Raw genomic sequence first — 15,455 nt, forward strand, 5'->3', positions numbered from 1 at the left:
ACACGAAAATTTCAACGTACATCAATCCATTTTTAAGTTCAAAAAAACAGGAATAAAAAACAATGCTACAAAAATGCTTTAAAACCCAGTCCTTGCTTTCTGGTTCTCCCCCCGCCCTGCGTTTCCCTGTTAAGATGCAGTTGCAAAGCAGAAAAGGCATTTCCCGGGGGTCTCTGCAGGAGGGACATCTGCGTGTCCTGTACCAGGCCCGCATTAGCATCAGCAGCTGCAGGCCAGTTGCACCCTGGTGATAATTTTGCTACGTAATTAGCTCCCGTCCTTCCCCACGGCTGCTCTCCTCTGGGGCTCACAGCAAATGCAGCAGGCGGTGGAAGGAGGCTGGGCATTTGCTCTTCAGGCTTCCAGCCAGAGCCTCCAGTGCTCCTGCCTCATCTACTGGCCTGGACTTGGAGAGAAAGGGCTGGGGGAGATCACATCCTCCTCCTTAGGCAATGGAGTAACAGACAAATAGGAGACGACAAAATGAAGGTCAATGTAAGTACTGGATTATTTTATTTCTGTTGCAGTTGATTTAATGGCTTTCCTTACTGCATTTGTAGTGGAAGTGTACATAGTGTAAAACCTGTATCTGTCAGGATCCCTTTTCAAAGCATGCTGTTGATCTTACTTGCACATTACTAGCATAGTACATGGTCTTAAGTATTTAAATACAATCCCAGTTAAGCTGAAAAAATGGCTTTATCAAGAACAACAGTATGGTTAAGAAGGGTAAGGTTTTGTACCATGCATATTAGGCAATAATATGCCTTATTAAAAAGTTACCATGAATCACCCTGGATGACCATTAGGATACGCCTTGCTTTCCATATTTTCTTGGAAACAGTGAGCTTGAACGAGTAATGCTTGAGCTGTACATGATGTCAAAAAAGGTGATTATTTTTTTTTTCCACTGATTACTAGAAAATGGGCAATGTATTAACAACTTGAGTCACTCCTGATGAAGAAAATGTCAAGTAATTTCAATGTGACTTATATAAGCCTGGGAAGGTCTGTGCACTCTAGGATCATGCCTGACCATGTTCTGGAGTGCTCTTTGCAAAGAGAACTGAAGCTCAAAAGAAGAAAGGAGTGGTGGCAGCATTCATTTTTAGGAAATCCTCCTCGGGGAGGAGTGGGGAATAAGTGGATGGATCAAATCCTTTTTATAGTCATATGTTAATGTTTTTACCCAGATTTGCAGCACACACAGACAACTAGCCTTAGCTTGCTTTGTGCTAAGCAGAATTTCTTTGGCTGTGAGACTGACTGAATCTTTCAGCCTGACATTGCAGCTGATCTCTGACAGCTGTGACTTGGGGGAGGGTCTGCGTGGTCCCCATGTGCCCTGGGTTAATGACAGGGGAAGGGGCAAAGCAGAGCTGCCGCACGGGAGCTGTGATGCACACGAGGGAGTAGGGCAGGTGAAAACCACCCGCTGCTTTTCCCAGAGAAATATTAAAATTTCAGATAAATGCCACTGTGTCCAAAAGGGTGGTCTTAATAAAGAATTACCTTTTTTGGGCAGATAACTGTAATGAGAGAGCTGGAGGCAGCTACAGCATTTGGGAGTTGTGGTGTTGCTGCTCATTCATTATGAATCAGAGAACACCCACCTCTGAGCCTCTGAGCCTCTTCGGTTGCTGTCACTTCTGCCACGGCCAGGGAATCGGCAGAAACTCTGCCAAGGGTCAGATGGGATGCAGGGACAGCATCCTGTCATGCTTGGGCACCCAGGAGGAATAATATACAGCAGTCCCTGTAAATGAAAAATTTGCAATTTACTCCTGACAGCCTGTCCTAGGAATTTTTTTGCCTGTTCCCTGGGCAGACAGAGGAAGGAGAGTAAGGACCGTGCTCTGATGAGTCTCTGAAGCATCTATTGCTTAGGAGGCAGAAGGAGAAAATTTGTACTCATCAGAACTTTCTGTATCTTTAAATTCATGTTTGGAAATAAATGTTGTAGTAAAATGTAATTAAGACACTAAAAGGTTTAGAAAAGTCAAAAAGGTAATTTGGTGCATATGGGCAAAACCCTTGGATAGTAGGAGGAATCAAAACCCAGAAACACATACATATTCAGTTTTTTAAATATCAGGAAATGGCAGTTTATTTTTCCTTGAATTTGGGCATGAGACCACACGTGCAAAAATGCTATGAATGGGAATGAAATCCTGATTGCACTGAAAATGGGGGTGGAGGTGGGAGGGGTGTGCCTGTTGGTTTTAACACAGCTAGAATTTGATTAACTACATTTGTGGAGAAAAGAGAGTTTGGGGAAAATTAACAGAACTGGCTTGTAATTCCCACCTCTGCAGCACTGACTAATGTGAAGCTGCACAATTTCTGTCTAAGTAGTTCTGCCTGAATATTTAAACTGGTGTTCTTTATTTTATCAAAAACTGATTTGACCATTCAGAATTTTAAACCTGCTGATTAGCACCTGATTCCACCCTCCAAAAATCAATTAACCTTTGAATAGGCAATAAAAGCATGTCCTGACATTCATTCCTTGTCGAAGCTCAGAGAAAAAGATCTGAAACTTCTGGATGATCAGAACACTTATTTTCCAAAACACACAAACAAAACAAAAAAATGCAGTAGAAGGACCTTCTGCAAGTCACAGAAAATGTTGCAGATCAGGTGGGATGTGCAAGCCCCATGGCTAGAAGGAAGGCTCATGCATGTAGAGAAAGATCTGAGCATTTAAGGTAAATCCTTTCTTCTGTGGATGTTGATGATGTGAACTCTTGTCTACAATTAACTGAATTGGGCAAAACTTAAATTGACTCAGCTTGGTCTACTATTTAAAAGGGACTTCTCTGGGAAGCATGTTCCCAGCTAACGGGGCAGTGGAGAGTGTTTATTTCTTCAGCTTTGTTCTGAGGTGAAGAGATTAACTGGAAACAGTTCTGTAAACATGTCAGAGGGTGTCACTGATGCATGAACATAACTGTTTAGCAAACACAACCCGCTGCCTTTAGTTGTATCTTTTCCTTCTCCTCAAATGTTTTAAGTCCCATTTTCCTGCAGTAAAAGTGCTTACAGATACTTTTTTAATGTGCAAAATGCAGCTGAGAAATATTTATCTTCATCCACAAAAACTTTCATGATTAAAACTATCTTTTTTTAGATTATTTCAATAGTTTTTTTAAGAAGCAAATTTAAGACAAGAGATGAAAAATATTTTTTTTATTTGAAATGCTGTGAAGTATTCCAGTACCTATGTATCACATGAAATAGTATGTAGTAGTGAACTAACGTTTCCAAATACAAACCAAGTGGAAAGAGGGGGTAGAAGAATTATGTTGGCAGACTTGCAGGTAAGTTGCTCAAATTATCACTTGTTAATCATGAAGGATTTTTCTAGCAACATTTGCATATATTTTATAGGGACGGGGTTTTTTCTGTTGCATAGTACTATAGGCTGAGGATAGGGACTGAGATAGGAGAGGGATCAGATCTTAATGGGTTTTTTTGCCTTGTCACAGGTATCTATCATGTAGCTAGAGCACAGATGTCAGTCTGTGTGAGTACTCCCATTTTCAGGTTATAGAATTTTATATTATAGAATTGTACAACTTTGTACAATGCTCAGCTTCGCTGACAATTAAAAATTTCCCTCTCTTCATTAATAAACATGAGTTAGCTTTCATTCTGAAGACTCCCAAGGGCTGTTACCTTTTATAGCGGGAGCATTGCTGGATAAGGACACACAAACAATAAAGATGTAAAAAGTCCGATTTGTAGGGAGAATGATTATCTTAACATCTGATCTACGCTCCAATAAAAGGAGATACACTTGCAGCTATGGGAGAACTTTTCTTCACACTGAAGTTAACTGAGCCTCTGTTACCAGAGATCTTACACTGTAAATCCATTCAGTAAGGTTAGCTCAAAATATATGACTAGTTTGCACTGCTCTAATACGGTCGGTCGTGGACTCTGTATGGGGGAGAACAGTGTCTCGCAAAGAGGTTGCAGAGGATGTAACCTCTCTTTTCTAGGTCTGTGCTCTGTCATCGTCTTGTTAAAATCTGCTCAGTGAGAGAAGAGTAACAGTGCTGTCTGCAGAGGTGCTTTCTCATGGGGCGATGAACCGGCTTTTAAGATGTTCTTTGTCTTGGGAGATTTTTTTTTTTCAGGGCTGCTGACAGGGAAGAAGCAACAAATGTCAAAGAAGGAAAAACGCTTTGATCTCATCTGTGTTGCTTTAGTGTTTATTACATGTTGATTATTGTAAGGACACATTAATGAGATCGCATAAAATAATGAAGAACTATACACAGCTGGCCCTAGATGGCATTTTGTGGATGATAGCGTTAGACAGACAGTTTCCGCTCCTCTGGTAATAAAGAAAAAATGCAGATCCCATTGGCCCCAAAGCACAGCTTCCTCCTAGCTAAGCATCCCGTAAGGTCTTGGCGATCCTGGGAATGCAGTACTTGTTTATAGTTAATGGCAGGTCAGAGATGCTTCTGCCGACATGATAGAAAGGGGCTGCCACAGTGATTCCTTACTATGTCCTGGACAGCTGAAAGTGTACATAGGGCCCGATTTCTGACAAATAGCCCCTTGTTAGATGAGCCAGAGCCTGTACTACAAATAACCTCACTCCACATAACTGGAGATAGCTAAGGTCTGCCAAGTCTATCTGTGCTTTTGGGCCAAGCACTCGGCTGCCATAAACCTCCTGTAATTTTTGTCTATAAAATTGCCCCTACTGTTACTGTGATCACAAAATCGGTTGGCTGGGATGAGTTCTCTTAAAAGTGTCTCAAAAAATGAGATTTCCTTGGAAAGCAAATTGGAACAGGTTTGGCATCCAGTGGCTTCTCAGTAACTCTGTTTCTTAACACGAGCAGATGGAGCCCGTAGGAGGCTGAGTTGCGGGCGGGATGCCAGTAAGGGACAGGGCACAGACGAGAGTGGCGGTTCCTTACCCAACCTTGCAGTGCTCTGGCTTACTCAGCATGGCCATACCCTCCTCATCGGAGTATTGCCAGGGTTTAATTTCAGTGGAACGTGGATATAACCAATCTAGCTTTCATAACTGACCCAGCTCAGTGGCTCCAGCAGTTTTATTTCTAGCACTGTGGGATTCGGTACCACTTCAAAATCCACTAGAAAATCAGCTAATCTATAGTGAGCTCTTTGCTGCCAGAACTACAGCACTTTCCAGTACGAAAGATAGCTAGTTCAATGCTTGCTTGTAAGTATATCCTATAAAATAGCTAAACACATCAGCACCTGTGATGTGAGGCATTGCTGTGAGTTTGTTACAGTTTGTTTTACCAGTATTAGGCTGATCTTCAACATCTGCTTCAGCATCCTGGGCTAATACTTGCTGTATCCACAGCTGGGACTCCTAAAAACTAATGGAGCTTGTACAAACAGTATTGCCTACGTTCCTTCAGCAATAACACTGCGTAGAAGAAATACTTCACAGTCCCTTCCACACCAGTCCTGGTGCAGTCAGGTCGTGAGAGGCTGGGTGAGCAACCAGAATGCTTGGAAAGGAAACAAGAAATAAAGGGGACTTACTAGTCCTATAAATAGAGGTGCAGAGGAGAACACAGAGCAAAATATAAAGGCAGACCTGTTTGACCTGTTGTTTTTACACCTTGTGAATATGTTGCTGCTTCTGTGGTTTTTGTGCAGACTAGAATTCAGCAGAAATTAGCTACTTCAGTGGTGTGGTGCTGCTTGTATTGTTTTTTCAATGTATCGCTGCAGCTTTCTGCAAGGCTGTGGGCACTGAAAATACACAGAAGAGTCTGTTCTGGGAAGATGGGGGGGGGTTGTCTTAGTGGTTTGGATTTTTTTTTTTTTCTTCTTTGCATCCTCATATTGCACTGCAACAAGAGGCTGTCTTTTGAAAGAGTTTTGCATGGGACCTTCCTGTAGTTTGCTAGTTACAAACTACTAATATACTTTGCGTTACACATTTCTACCTTTTATAAATTCCTTCAGCGACTAGTTGCAAGTCAAAAATATAAGAAATCTTCATTAAAACACCTTCCTAAGTTTCTCTGCTCTTTTTAAAATGCACTGAAAAATGTCACCAGGGGCTGCAAGCCAGTTAGATCACTAATGCCTTTCACTGTCACCTGGAATTGTATCTGTACCAGTGGCTGGCCTATTACGCTAGTGATGGCTCATACTCCTGAAAGAAAAACATGAAAAAGTGAATTATGTTGCTGTGCACTTACGCAATACTGAGAGTGGATGGAAAGGATTTACTCTCCAACTCCATAGTACTGACCACGTGTCCTGAAACTTGAAATTTAATTTGGCAGTGCCTTAGATGGAAGAACCTTTGCTTTTCTTTCTTTTTTTTTTTTTTTTTTTTCCCTTTTTCCCCCCCCCTTTCCTGTTTGAGAGCTCCACTGACCTGCAGGGGTCTGACAATTTTCCAGTTAATTCCTGTTCTGTAGTCTGGAGGTTGGGGCATGTCTCCATCATTTCTGTTTAAGGTCTTAAATTTTTTGGTTCTAGCCCTATGGATGGGATAGGAGATGATCTATGAACAGTTTTGTTGTTCTAGCTAGGTCAGGTTTCCCAAAGTGTCCTATGACTTGCAATTGAGACGATTTTCAATGGTTCCTGGGTATTTGTGTTATCTATAGGTGTGAGCCCACATGCCCTAATTTGAGCTCTGCAAATCAGAGACCACCTTTCAAAATCTGAACCACTGTGTTCTGGTTTGAATTGATATCTCACTGTGGGCTACTCGCCCTCGGATGTTTGCACAGCAAGCAGAGACCCCTCTCTTGAAAAGGTTTGTGACTTTGATGATGTAAGCTTAAAATCTAACTTTTCATTCAGTGTGGGTGCCCCTGAATATACTCATCTGAGTATATCAAATGTCGGTCAGTTGGGTTTTGACAACCTTTCTGCGGGCTGTTGAATGGAGCTTAGACCTCCCTGTTACTTTCACTGACCTGGCTGTTCTCTTGCTTCACTTGTTTTGCAGCAAAGCAGACCTATCAATGTCTAGGAAAGGAGGTGAGAGAATAGTTGGAGTAATTTATCCTGCCGCAATCATGTTTGAGCGTTGCTAAATGGGAAAAGTATCTCACTCTGCATAACTTAGGTCGTAGTTTACAGTTACTTTTTGCAGAAATTCTCACTGATGTGTAAAGGCCACATTGACTCTATAACAAATGAGATTAGAAAATAGATTTGCGTAGTTTCATACATTGGTTGATTAAAGATTTTGGCCCAACAACATATTTAGTATGTTATTTCCACAAGAAAGACTTAACTGGGGAAGTTGACATTTAGATGCCTTTTAAAACAGTACTGTGAACCAAATTTTCCTATTACTTGTGTTGGTGCGGCTAGGAAGGACAGTCCTGTTGTCTAATGCACCAGACAGGGACCCAGTTCCTGCGTTCAGGCTTCCTGGCTCTGCCACCCGTTTCCTGCGTGCCCCTGGATAAGGCTCGTCACGCCGCAGTTGCCTGGTCACAAAAGGGGGAGAGCGTTCCTCCGCCCATCCTCTTCAGGCCTGAAGGAGAGGGTCTGTCTTTCAGCCTGTCTGTACAGCATCCAACAAGGGATCAAATGTTAAACCAGATCTAGAAGTGTTGCTGATGAATAATAGGAAAAATTGGTTGGGGTTTTTTTGGTGTTTTTTTGGGGGTGTGGCTTTTTGTGTTGGTTTTTTTTTTCTTTTCCTTTAACAATTGCAACAATGTGTGAAGCCCAAGCCCACCCTGGGCTGCACTCTTTGGTGTGATTCCTGGAAGCCTGCCTTCAACACAGGTGGCTCAGAGCATTTGGCATTGTCCAGATAGAAAGTGGACTCCCATGTTCAAGGGAAGAAGACTGTTTTAACCAGGCTAGGACATAAAGTAAATGGGACTGTTGTCCATCTCTGGCAGCTGCTGACGGACAACCCCATGTATCATAAAAAGGCCATTGTTCATGGCCACCATGACCAAGAAATGCACGCTGCTAACAACAGGCCATTTTCATCATCTGAGCTCACAAACTGGTTTTCTCTGCTGTAACTTCAAGCCAGCTGTTGCTTTACAACAAATGCTCTGGACAAAAATACAAGGCGTCATGTTTCCCGTTTGGGTACTGTCTCTTTGGACATGACTTGCACTTTCTGATAAGAAACTAATGCTGAAACACGGCCAGTGTCCCACTGACTGGGAAGCAGTCAGTCTCATTTTAAAGCTGAAAGCAAATTGTATCTTGTACTGAAAAACACTATGTCCACAGCACGCTCTGCTCTTTGCACAAATGCCTTGGGTGAATAAAGCTACCTGCTGCTGCTGCTACTTTTCATTCTTTTAACTGTCATCTTGTAATGAGTAAGCAAATACCCAAAATAAAACTAAAAATAAAACATAGTGATCTACATGCTTGTGATTGCCAGAAATTTATGGGCTCCAGTTGAGACATGTAGGGCTGCCCTGTGGTGAAGAAGCTAGGAAATATGAATATTTGCTATCTCACAGATTTTCTGTGATCTTAGGAAAGTCACTTACTCTATTCTTCCTTGGTTTCCTGTCTAAAAAAAATTACAATAAAAGCACTCTGAAGATGCTGCAAGATATACTGGAGACAGAAGTATTCAGATACAGGTGACATCTGTGTGATGGAAACACAGGCACCGTTTCAGATGTGCTTACCTGAAGATAAGCTCACAAATGCACTGACCTGCTGTGAAGCCTTAGCCGCCAGCAGAGCTATTTGTTTGGTGTCACTGTGTGCATAATTAGATTTTTTCCCTGAGCTAATGTGTCACATAAATCATTAACCTGGGATGCTCTGAATCAGTAGGATCCAACTCTCCAGGCTGGGTGGACATGGACACAGCTAGCTGGAGTCTGGGTCTTCACAAGTAACGCAATCCACAAGTACCAAGAAATACTTCAGCAGTATTTCTGCCACTGGTTACCACCGAGCGCTTACCAGCCCCCTTAGTGTTGAAGTTACTGAGAGGTCTGTCTTCATAAGGCTCTAACAAAAGAAAATGTTTAAAGGAAAATAAGGAAGGTTGTTGGGTTTTTTATGTTTCAAGTAAGAAATAATGCGCCTTTTCACGTGCAGCTGAAGTCCTCAGATAAATTGGGTGGCAAGCAGGAAGGCATGAGTTTTATTTTTGGATGGTTGATGCATTTTCTCTGCAACTTCTGACAAAGCGTACACAGAATGCCAATGGGAAAACCAGCTATTTTTCATATAGGAATGTTCATAAGTAATAAGTCTAAGTAATGAATGTTAGCAGTGCTCTTCAAGAGCCTCAGGGGGAAAAGGTGGTGAAGAAATATATTGCAGTATTACTATCTATTTCTTTAGCGCACTGAACGTAGCAGACAGGCTGCAAACGTTTAACACTCTAAAACCAATGCTCTGAGAAATGTTGTTTAATGTGAAAACAGGTAGACTTGAATTAAATTGAAATTAAGGTGGAGATAAACACCAAACCGGAAACTAATTAACACTTTTGTTGGTGTAACAGTGCAATGTCGGTGTTTTTTTTCTCTCTCCAGAATACCTTGGCGAAGGCGCTATATGACAACAAGGCAGAGTGCTCGGATGAGCTGGCCTTCCGCAAAGGAGACATCCTGACAGTCCTGGACCAAAATGTCATTGGCAGCGAGGGCTGGTGGAAATGCTCCCTCCACGGCAGGCAGGGCCTGGCCCCCGCTAACCGCCTCCAGCTCCTCACCGCCTCGCAGGCTGTCCTCCTGCCTCCTTCCACCCGGAGCGACTCCGCAGAGTCGCCACCAGGCCAACAAAACATCTACCAGGTTCCCTCTGTCCCCAAGCCTACCGTGATGTCGTCTACCTATGAGAAGATGGAGGGGTGGGTTAAATCCCCAGCTAGGGTCTCTACCCTACCTGCCCAAGGAATATATCAGGTACCAGCCTTGGCTGCACAGCTGCTCAGTGAAAGGACCCAAAGTTCAACAAACCAGGTAAGAATATAAGTAGCTAGAAGTAACAAATGTTATTATTAAAACAATCATTGGGAGCGGGGGAAGTAGCAAAGGCTATTGGCCTGAGCGTTTCAGTGGAATTTGCAGCAAAGCCATTAAAATAAATGGTGTTTAGGAAACTCCCATCAATTCTACTACAGTTCATAGCATTATGTGAGAAATGCTGCTCTGGGCAACATATGAGAGTCTCTATATTCTGTAGTCCCTCACTTTTTTTGACAGTTTAAAGCAGCTGTAAAATAGGGCAGGAAGTAAAGAATATACCATTTGTTTGGAAGAATCTAGAAACTATTTACAAACCTCCCCCAAAGTTAAAATAACAAGGCACAGGACTCTCTTCTCTGATGGTCTACAGCATGCATCCATCCAGAGTCCTCTGGACATACGTGGGGTTTCTGCATCCATCTGCACAGGAACACGATTCATAATAAAATTAAAAAAAAATAAAAAATCACCCTTTGATATGTGATTGCTGCCTTTGGTCTAGTTTCTACTATTTCCAGTGCCTCAGCAAGCTCTGAGTGCTCGTGCCTCTCTCTTCTGCTACTCAGGGTTCTCACTATGCTTGCACAAAGTAGCAGCAGCCACTTTAAAATATAGAATCGTTTAGGTTGGAAAAGACCTTTCAGATCATCAACTCCAACTGTTAACCTAGCCCACCACTAAACCATGTCCCTAAGCACCACATCTACACGTCTTTTAAATACCTCCAGGGATGGTGACTCCACCACTTCCCTGGGCAGCCTGTTCCAATGCCTGACAACCCTTTTGGTGAAGAAAATTTTCTTAATATCCAATCTAAACCTCCCCTGGCACAGCTTGACATTCTGGAGGGCACAGGGTTTTGTTGTGTGGCCTGAATCAATTTCTCTCTCAGCCTGTCTTTGCTGCTGCTGAGAGAGTGACCAGGATGTATGAGATGACAGCAGCCACCAGAGCCCCCGGGAACGGAGCAGGATCGCAAACCTGGTTTTCTGGGGTTTTGTTACAGCTGCCTGGCCTCACCTCTTCTTTCTCCCTGCTTCTCGTGTCTGGCTTTCAAATGAAACATGTATGTGGAACACGTAATTTGACTAAATGTTGCATCAAGAGTCTTAATATGAAAAACTTTCTTCAGCATAAAATAAATGGGGAAACTTTTCTAATGAAAGGTAAATAGAATAGGTGGGGAGGGAGTTCAAGTGCAAGTTTTTGTTCAGGCCCATGAGCTCTTCAGCCCTGGGTAGCTCTTTATTCTGTGTATGAAAATCACATTAGAAATGTTAATTGGAAAAGGAAAGAAATTCAGCTCTGAACTATATAGCCTTTTAGGCTGATTTAATGATCATTCGATTTACAGGGCTCAGTCGGCCACCTTTCCTCCCACTGTGCTGAAAGGCAAGTTATGGAAACCAAGGTGCTGGTTCCTTCTGTGTGGCAAATGGGTGCTGGAAAACAGACAAACTCGGTGCATCTCTGGTGACTGAAACCTAATTTTCAGCACTGCAGCTGCACATCCAGTCTTTGTGTACAGTTACCATAACGGCAAGCTCAAACTGAGTAATAGCTACAAAAGACCCTTTCGCACTCGCTGTGATCTGATTTCTCCACATTCCTAACCCTAAAGAAGGCATTTGCAAATTGAATGTGAAATTGATACAAATTTTCCGCTTTGTTTTCAGCCTGATTTGCTGGCACATCGTCTGTTATTTTTTATCTGAATGAATGGCCCAACAGAAGAGCTCTTTGGCTATTGCTCTCTCTCAGTCATTTCATGAGTTTGTATACCTAAGCCTTGTTTACTCTTACAGCGAAAGAAAAGAAAGAAGGGGGGGGGGAAGTCCTAGCATTTTTTTTTATTATTTAGAAGTTCAGATTTGCCTGAGCTGCCTCTTGCACAACGTCACAGCTGTCACGACACCAACTGTGCCGTGGCGGTCACAAGCGGTACACAGATGCACGGGGAGGCTGAGGGGTGAACAGCCTGTGCGAGTGCAGAATGAACCGCAGTGCTCTGGACCGTCCCATGCAGATCCTATGGGACAACTGGCAAAGTTCCTGGCATACCCAGCTGTCCTCTGAGCAGCTGGGTAAAGCCACTGTGAGTCTTTGAGGGAGCTGATTGAAAGCAATAAAACAAAACAAAATCCCTCAAAGCCTGTGTGCTTTCACCCTACAGAAAAGCCTCATCACTTCTGCCTAATACACAGGGCACCTTCTTGCTTTACTGTGACTGAAAGTACTTTAAAAAATAGTACGACATGATATTCAGCGAGTTTCCTTTTTGCTTTATACTGATTTGTCCATCTGAAAACAGACCTGGGCTAAGGGTGGCTTTCTTGATACCACTTATCTTTCACCCTTTCTGCTCAGGAAAGTCTCTTCATTTATGCCGTTGTTTGCAAGCAAGATGGCTCATATCACCGAGCGCTAAGGGGGTTTGTGTTCACTCCTCATTCCGTTTCTTCAGGTGAGAGCTAAGAGCTTTCACAAAGATGAAGCAGGCAGTTGTAAAGCTACAGTCTTGTTCCTCTACCACATTTCCCCTAAATTTAGTTGTTACAACACTTACATGATGGAGAACACTTCCTCCAATTTTAAATAATTTACTGTAATGTCTTATCTCCAGCAGTGTTTCTGTGGGCTAGTAGTTTGCAGTAGTCCATTTCTAAACTAGCTGTGGAAAGCTAGGCTAGCCTCATGCTGAATGAACAAAATACAATGTTTTGGGGGTTGATTTTTAAAAAAAGTCCTTTCCCAACGTTCATGTCTTGGCACCTTCACTAATTGTCCCACAGATCTGGTCATGGCTCTTCAAATTATGTTTTAAGCAAACAGGAGAATTAGTCTGTAATTGACTACAGACTAATAATGTCATTCACATATCAGACTTCTCTGTTTATGGAGCTGGTCAGGACATCAAAGTAGCTATGTTTACTCCTTCCAAATGAGTCAGTTTTTCTTAACTACAGAATAATGCATCTCAGCCTATACGTTTTTGCTGCGCTTACTCCCACTAAATACGGTTTGACCTAATGGCTCTGTGGGCCTGGAGAAGTAGAAATTCCCCCACTTGTTTTTTTTAGTGGTTCTGCTTTTAGGCAGTCTAAAGGTTTAAGTGATAACTGAGGCTGGATTTTCTCCAAATCTTTTCCCTCCCTTAGTAAGTCAGTTCGTCTTTGATTTGTATGTGCCAATTCTTATCTTATCTGAAATAAAGCAGAAATGCTGGCAAAGGAGAATTATGGGGGAAAAAGATACCATGCCTGCTTGTAAGGTCAGTTCCTGTCTATCATCATCAGTGAAAAGCTGAAAGGTTTTTAATCACTTAAGAGTGATTAACAGTGGCCTATTCAACTAAACAAGTTTTCAAAGATGTCCTGAGCTTACGGCTCACTGCAGCTTTCTCATTATTGGTTTTTTTCCTCCTCTAAGCATCTGCTTACTCTCCCAAGAGCATGCTGGGCTTCTGTACCAAATATCAGGAGTGAGGTGTACGACGTTCCATCCACACAGCGCCAGGAGTCCTTACTCACACAGGTGAGTCCTGCCATGGTCCCCCCGCTGCAGCTGGGACCCTGTAGGACCTCAGAATAGATTTTAAGGTAAATTCTAGCGTTTCCCTCTTTGCTTTTTGTAAAATTTGGCAGAAAATCAACTATTTTTAGGGAAGTTCAAAAACTAAAGCAGTTCTTTTTTGAATTTGTTGGACATTTAGAGAAACTTGTCTTAAATCTGGTACAATTCTAATAAATGCTTTCAGTTTTGCTATTAGTGAGTTCTAAGACACAGATGAATTCTCAGTATCAGAGCGTCAACCTCTCTGCCTTGGTTCATCCATCAGGAAATGTGGTTTGTCTCTATGTCATTTGATCGGGAAGATTTCAGGGTGTTTACAGAAGAGTCACTAGTGCATGCACAAAAAGAAACTAATGTCACCCACACCACCCGCCTCCTGGGCAAGAAAATGCAAGGGATTAGATCATGTAACCATGACGCACACAGGGTAAGGGCAACATGTCGATTGCATCTACTGCTGAAGCATCCCGTTACATGATCTTGCTCTTGATACCATGCTTCCCTGAGGAGAGTGAATGTCACCATGTTTCCTCTACGTCTCACTGCAGCCTGTGCAGGTCACCACGATGGGACAGAGGCCAGGCCCCAGCCCCATCCAGACGCCTACCACGCAAAGTTGTGTATGGGAATGCGGCACATCCACGGAGCCTCCCTACGCACCTTATGCTCCCTGGCAGTGCAGCGTTGAGCCTACTGTAATTCATTTAATATCAAATTATCCACAAATTTCTTTGTGATACCCACGTTGTGTAAGTGGGGTGATCCCTGCTCAGACCCAACGCTGGCCATGCAGGTGGTGGCTGCCTCGCACCACCTGGTGCCCCCCGCCGTCCCGTGCCGTGGGAAGGCACCCAGCAGCTCTCCAGCAGGTTCGGTTTGGCCCATGCTGTCCAAACTAGGAGCTACACAGTATGTGACCCGAAAGCCTTTGATTCCACTGAAGCCTTCAGTGGGCTCTAAAAAGAACTGAAGACAACCTGAATTTTTTCCCTTTGACCAGAGTGGTGCCACTCCACCCACCGCACGAAAGGGCTCTGTGCTGGTCAGATCCACCGAGTGTTTCCAGGAAGAGAAGAAGCAGCTTTACAACATCCCATCCAGCCCAGAAAACGCAGGAGCTATTATCCAAAAAGACTCGCCAGTGGGCAACGTAAGTAAGACTTGTTGGACACAAGAGAATAACCTCTCACTGTTATAATGTTGGGCACATGTGCTGAACCTCCCTCAAGGTGATCGTGGGGATAAGACCAGCACATCTTCAGTGCAGTACCTTGTCCTTCATATTAAAGAGACAAATACTACCTGGCTCCTGGGTAGTCCTACCAGGACTAGGACTACCACTGCATTTGCATTTGCTTTTTAGACTGTAGGCAACAAGATCTCTTGCCGTAACTTCTTTTTATGACAGTGTGAAAAGCAAATTCAATACCCTACATTCTTGAACGTCTGTTTGTAATATTTAAGCAGATAGAAACTAACTGTCCCCATTCCATGCAGTGCTCTCCTGCCACCTTTTTTGGGAGTGGAGCACACCTGGCTTTATGGGGGGTTGTCGGCCCTTCCCTCTCTTCCCGCTGTTTGACAAGTACCATCCTTGAAGGAAGGGCTGATCTGAAATTTCACAACAAAGAAAATGCCTCAATGGAAACTCTTTATTAGAGTGCCAAATATTTCAGGTTTCCTGAATGGTTTTAGGATCCGAGAGAATTTTGACAGGCTCCTTAGAACACGTGCTAAGGGCTGAGGTGCAGAATCTCAGGGCAGACCATCCCAGCACAGGAAATCTGAGGCTTTCTGGTTTTGTGGATTTAGAGAAGTGCTGTAGGTTCACAGCTGCCCCACAACTGGAGAAGCCAGTCTTGCACAGAGCCTGTTCAGCAGTGACAGTAGGACTGGTGCTACCCAGAACTGGGGCACTGGCATATGAGCAATTGCTCA

General features: G+C 43.2%; 1 protein-coding gene across 1 annotated transcript in view; it reads left to right on the top strand.

The window, feature by feature from the left end:
- Positions 1–9,482: 9,482 nt before the first annotated feature.
- CASS4 (Cas scaffolding protein family member 4) overlaps positions 9,483–15,455 on the top strand; it is a 10,455-nt gene continuing 4,482 nt past the window's right edge. The window contains exons 1-3 of the mRNA XM_009694877.1: positions 9,483–9,938; positions 13,374–13,478; positions 14,518–14,667. Coding sequence (XP_009693179.1) covers positions 9,483–9,938; positions 13,374–13,478; positions 14,518–14,667 — 711 coding nt within the window. The remainder of the gene's footprint in view (positions 9,939–13,373; positions 13,479–14,517; positions 14,668–15,455) is intronic.

This window comes from Cariama cristata, unplaced genomic scaffold (genome assembly GCF_000690535.1).
Source record: "Cariama cristata isolate BGI_N322 unplaced genomic scaffold, ASM69053v1 scaffold31692, whole genome shotgun sequence".
NCBI classification, from domain to species: Eukaryota; Metazoa; Chordata; class Aves; order Cariamiformes; family Cariamidae; genus Cariama; species Cariama cristata.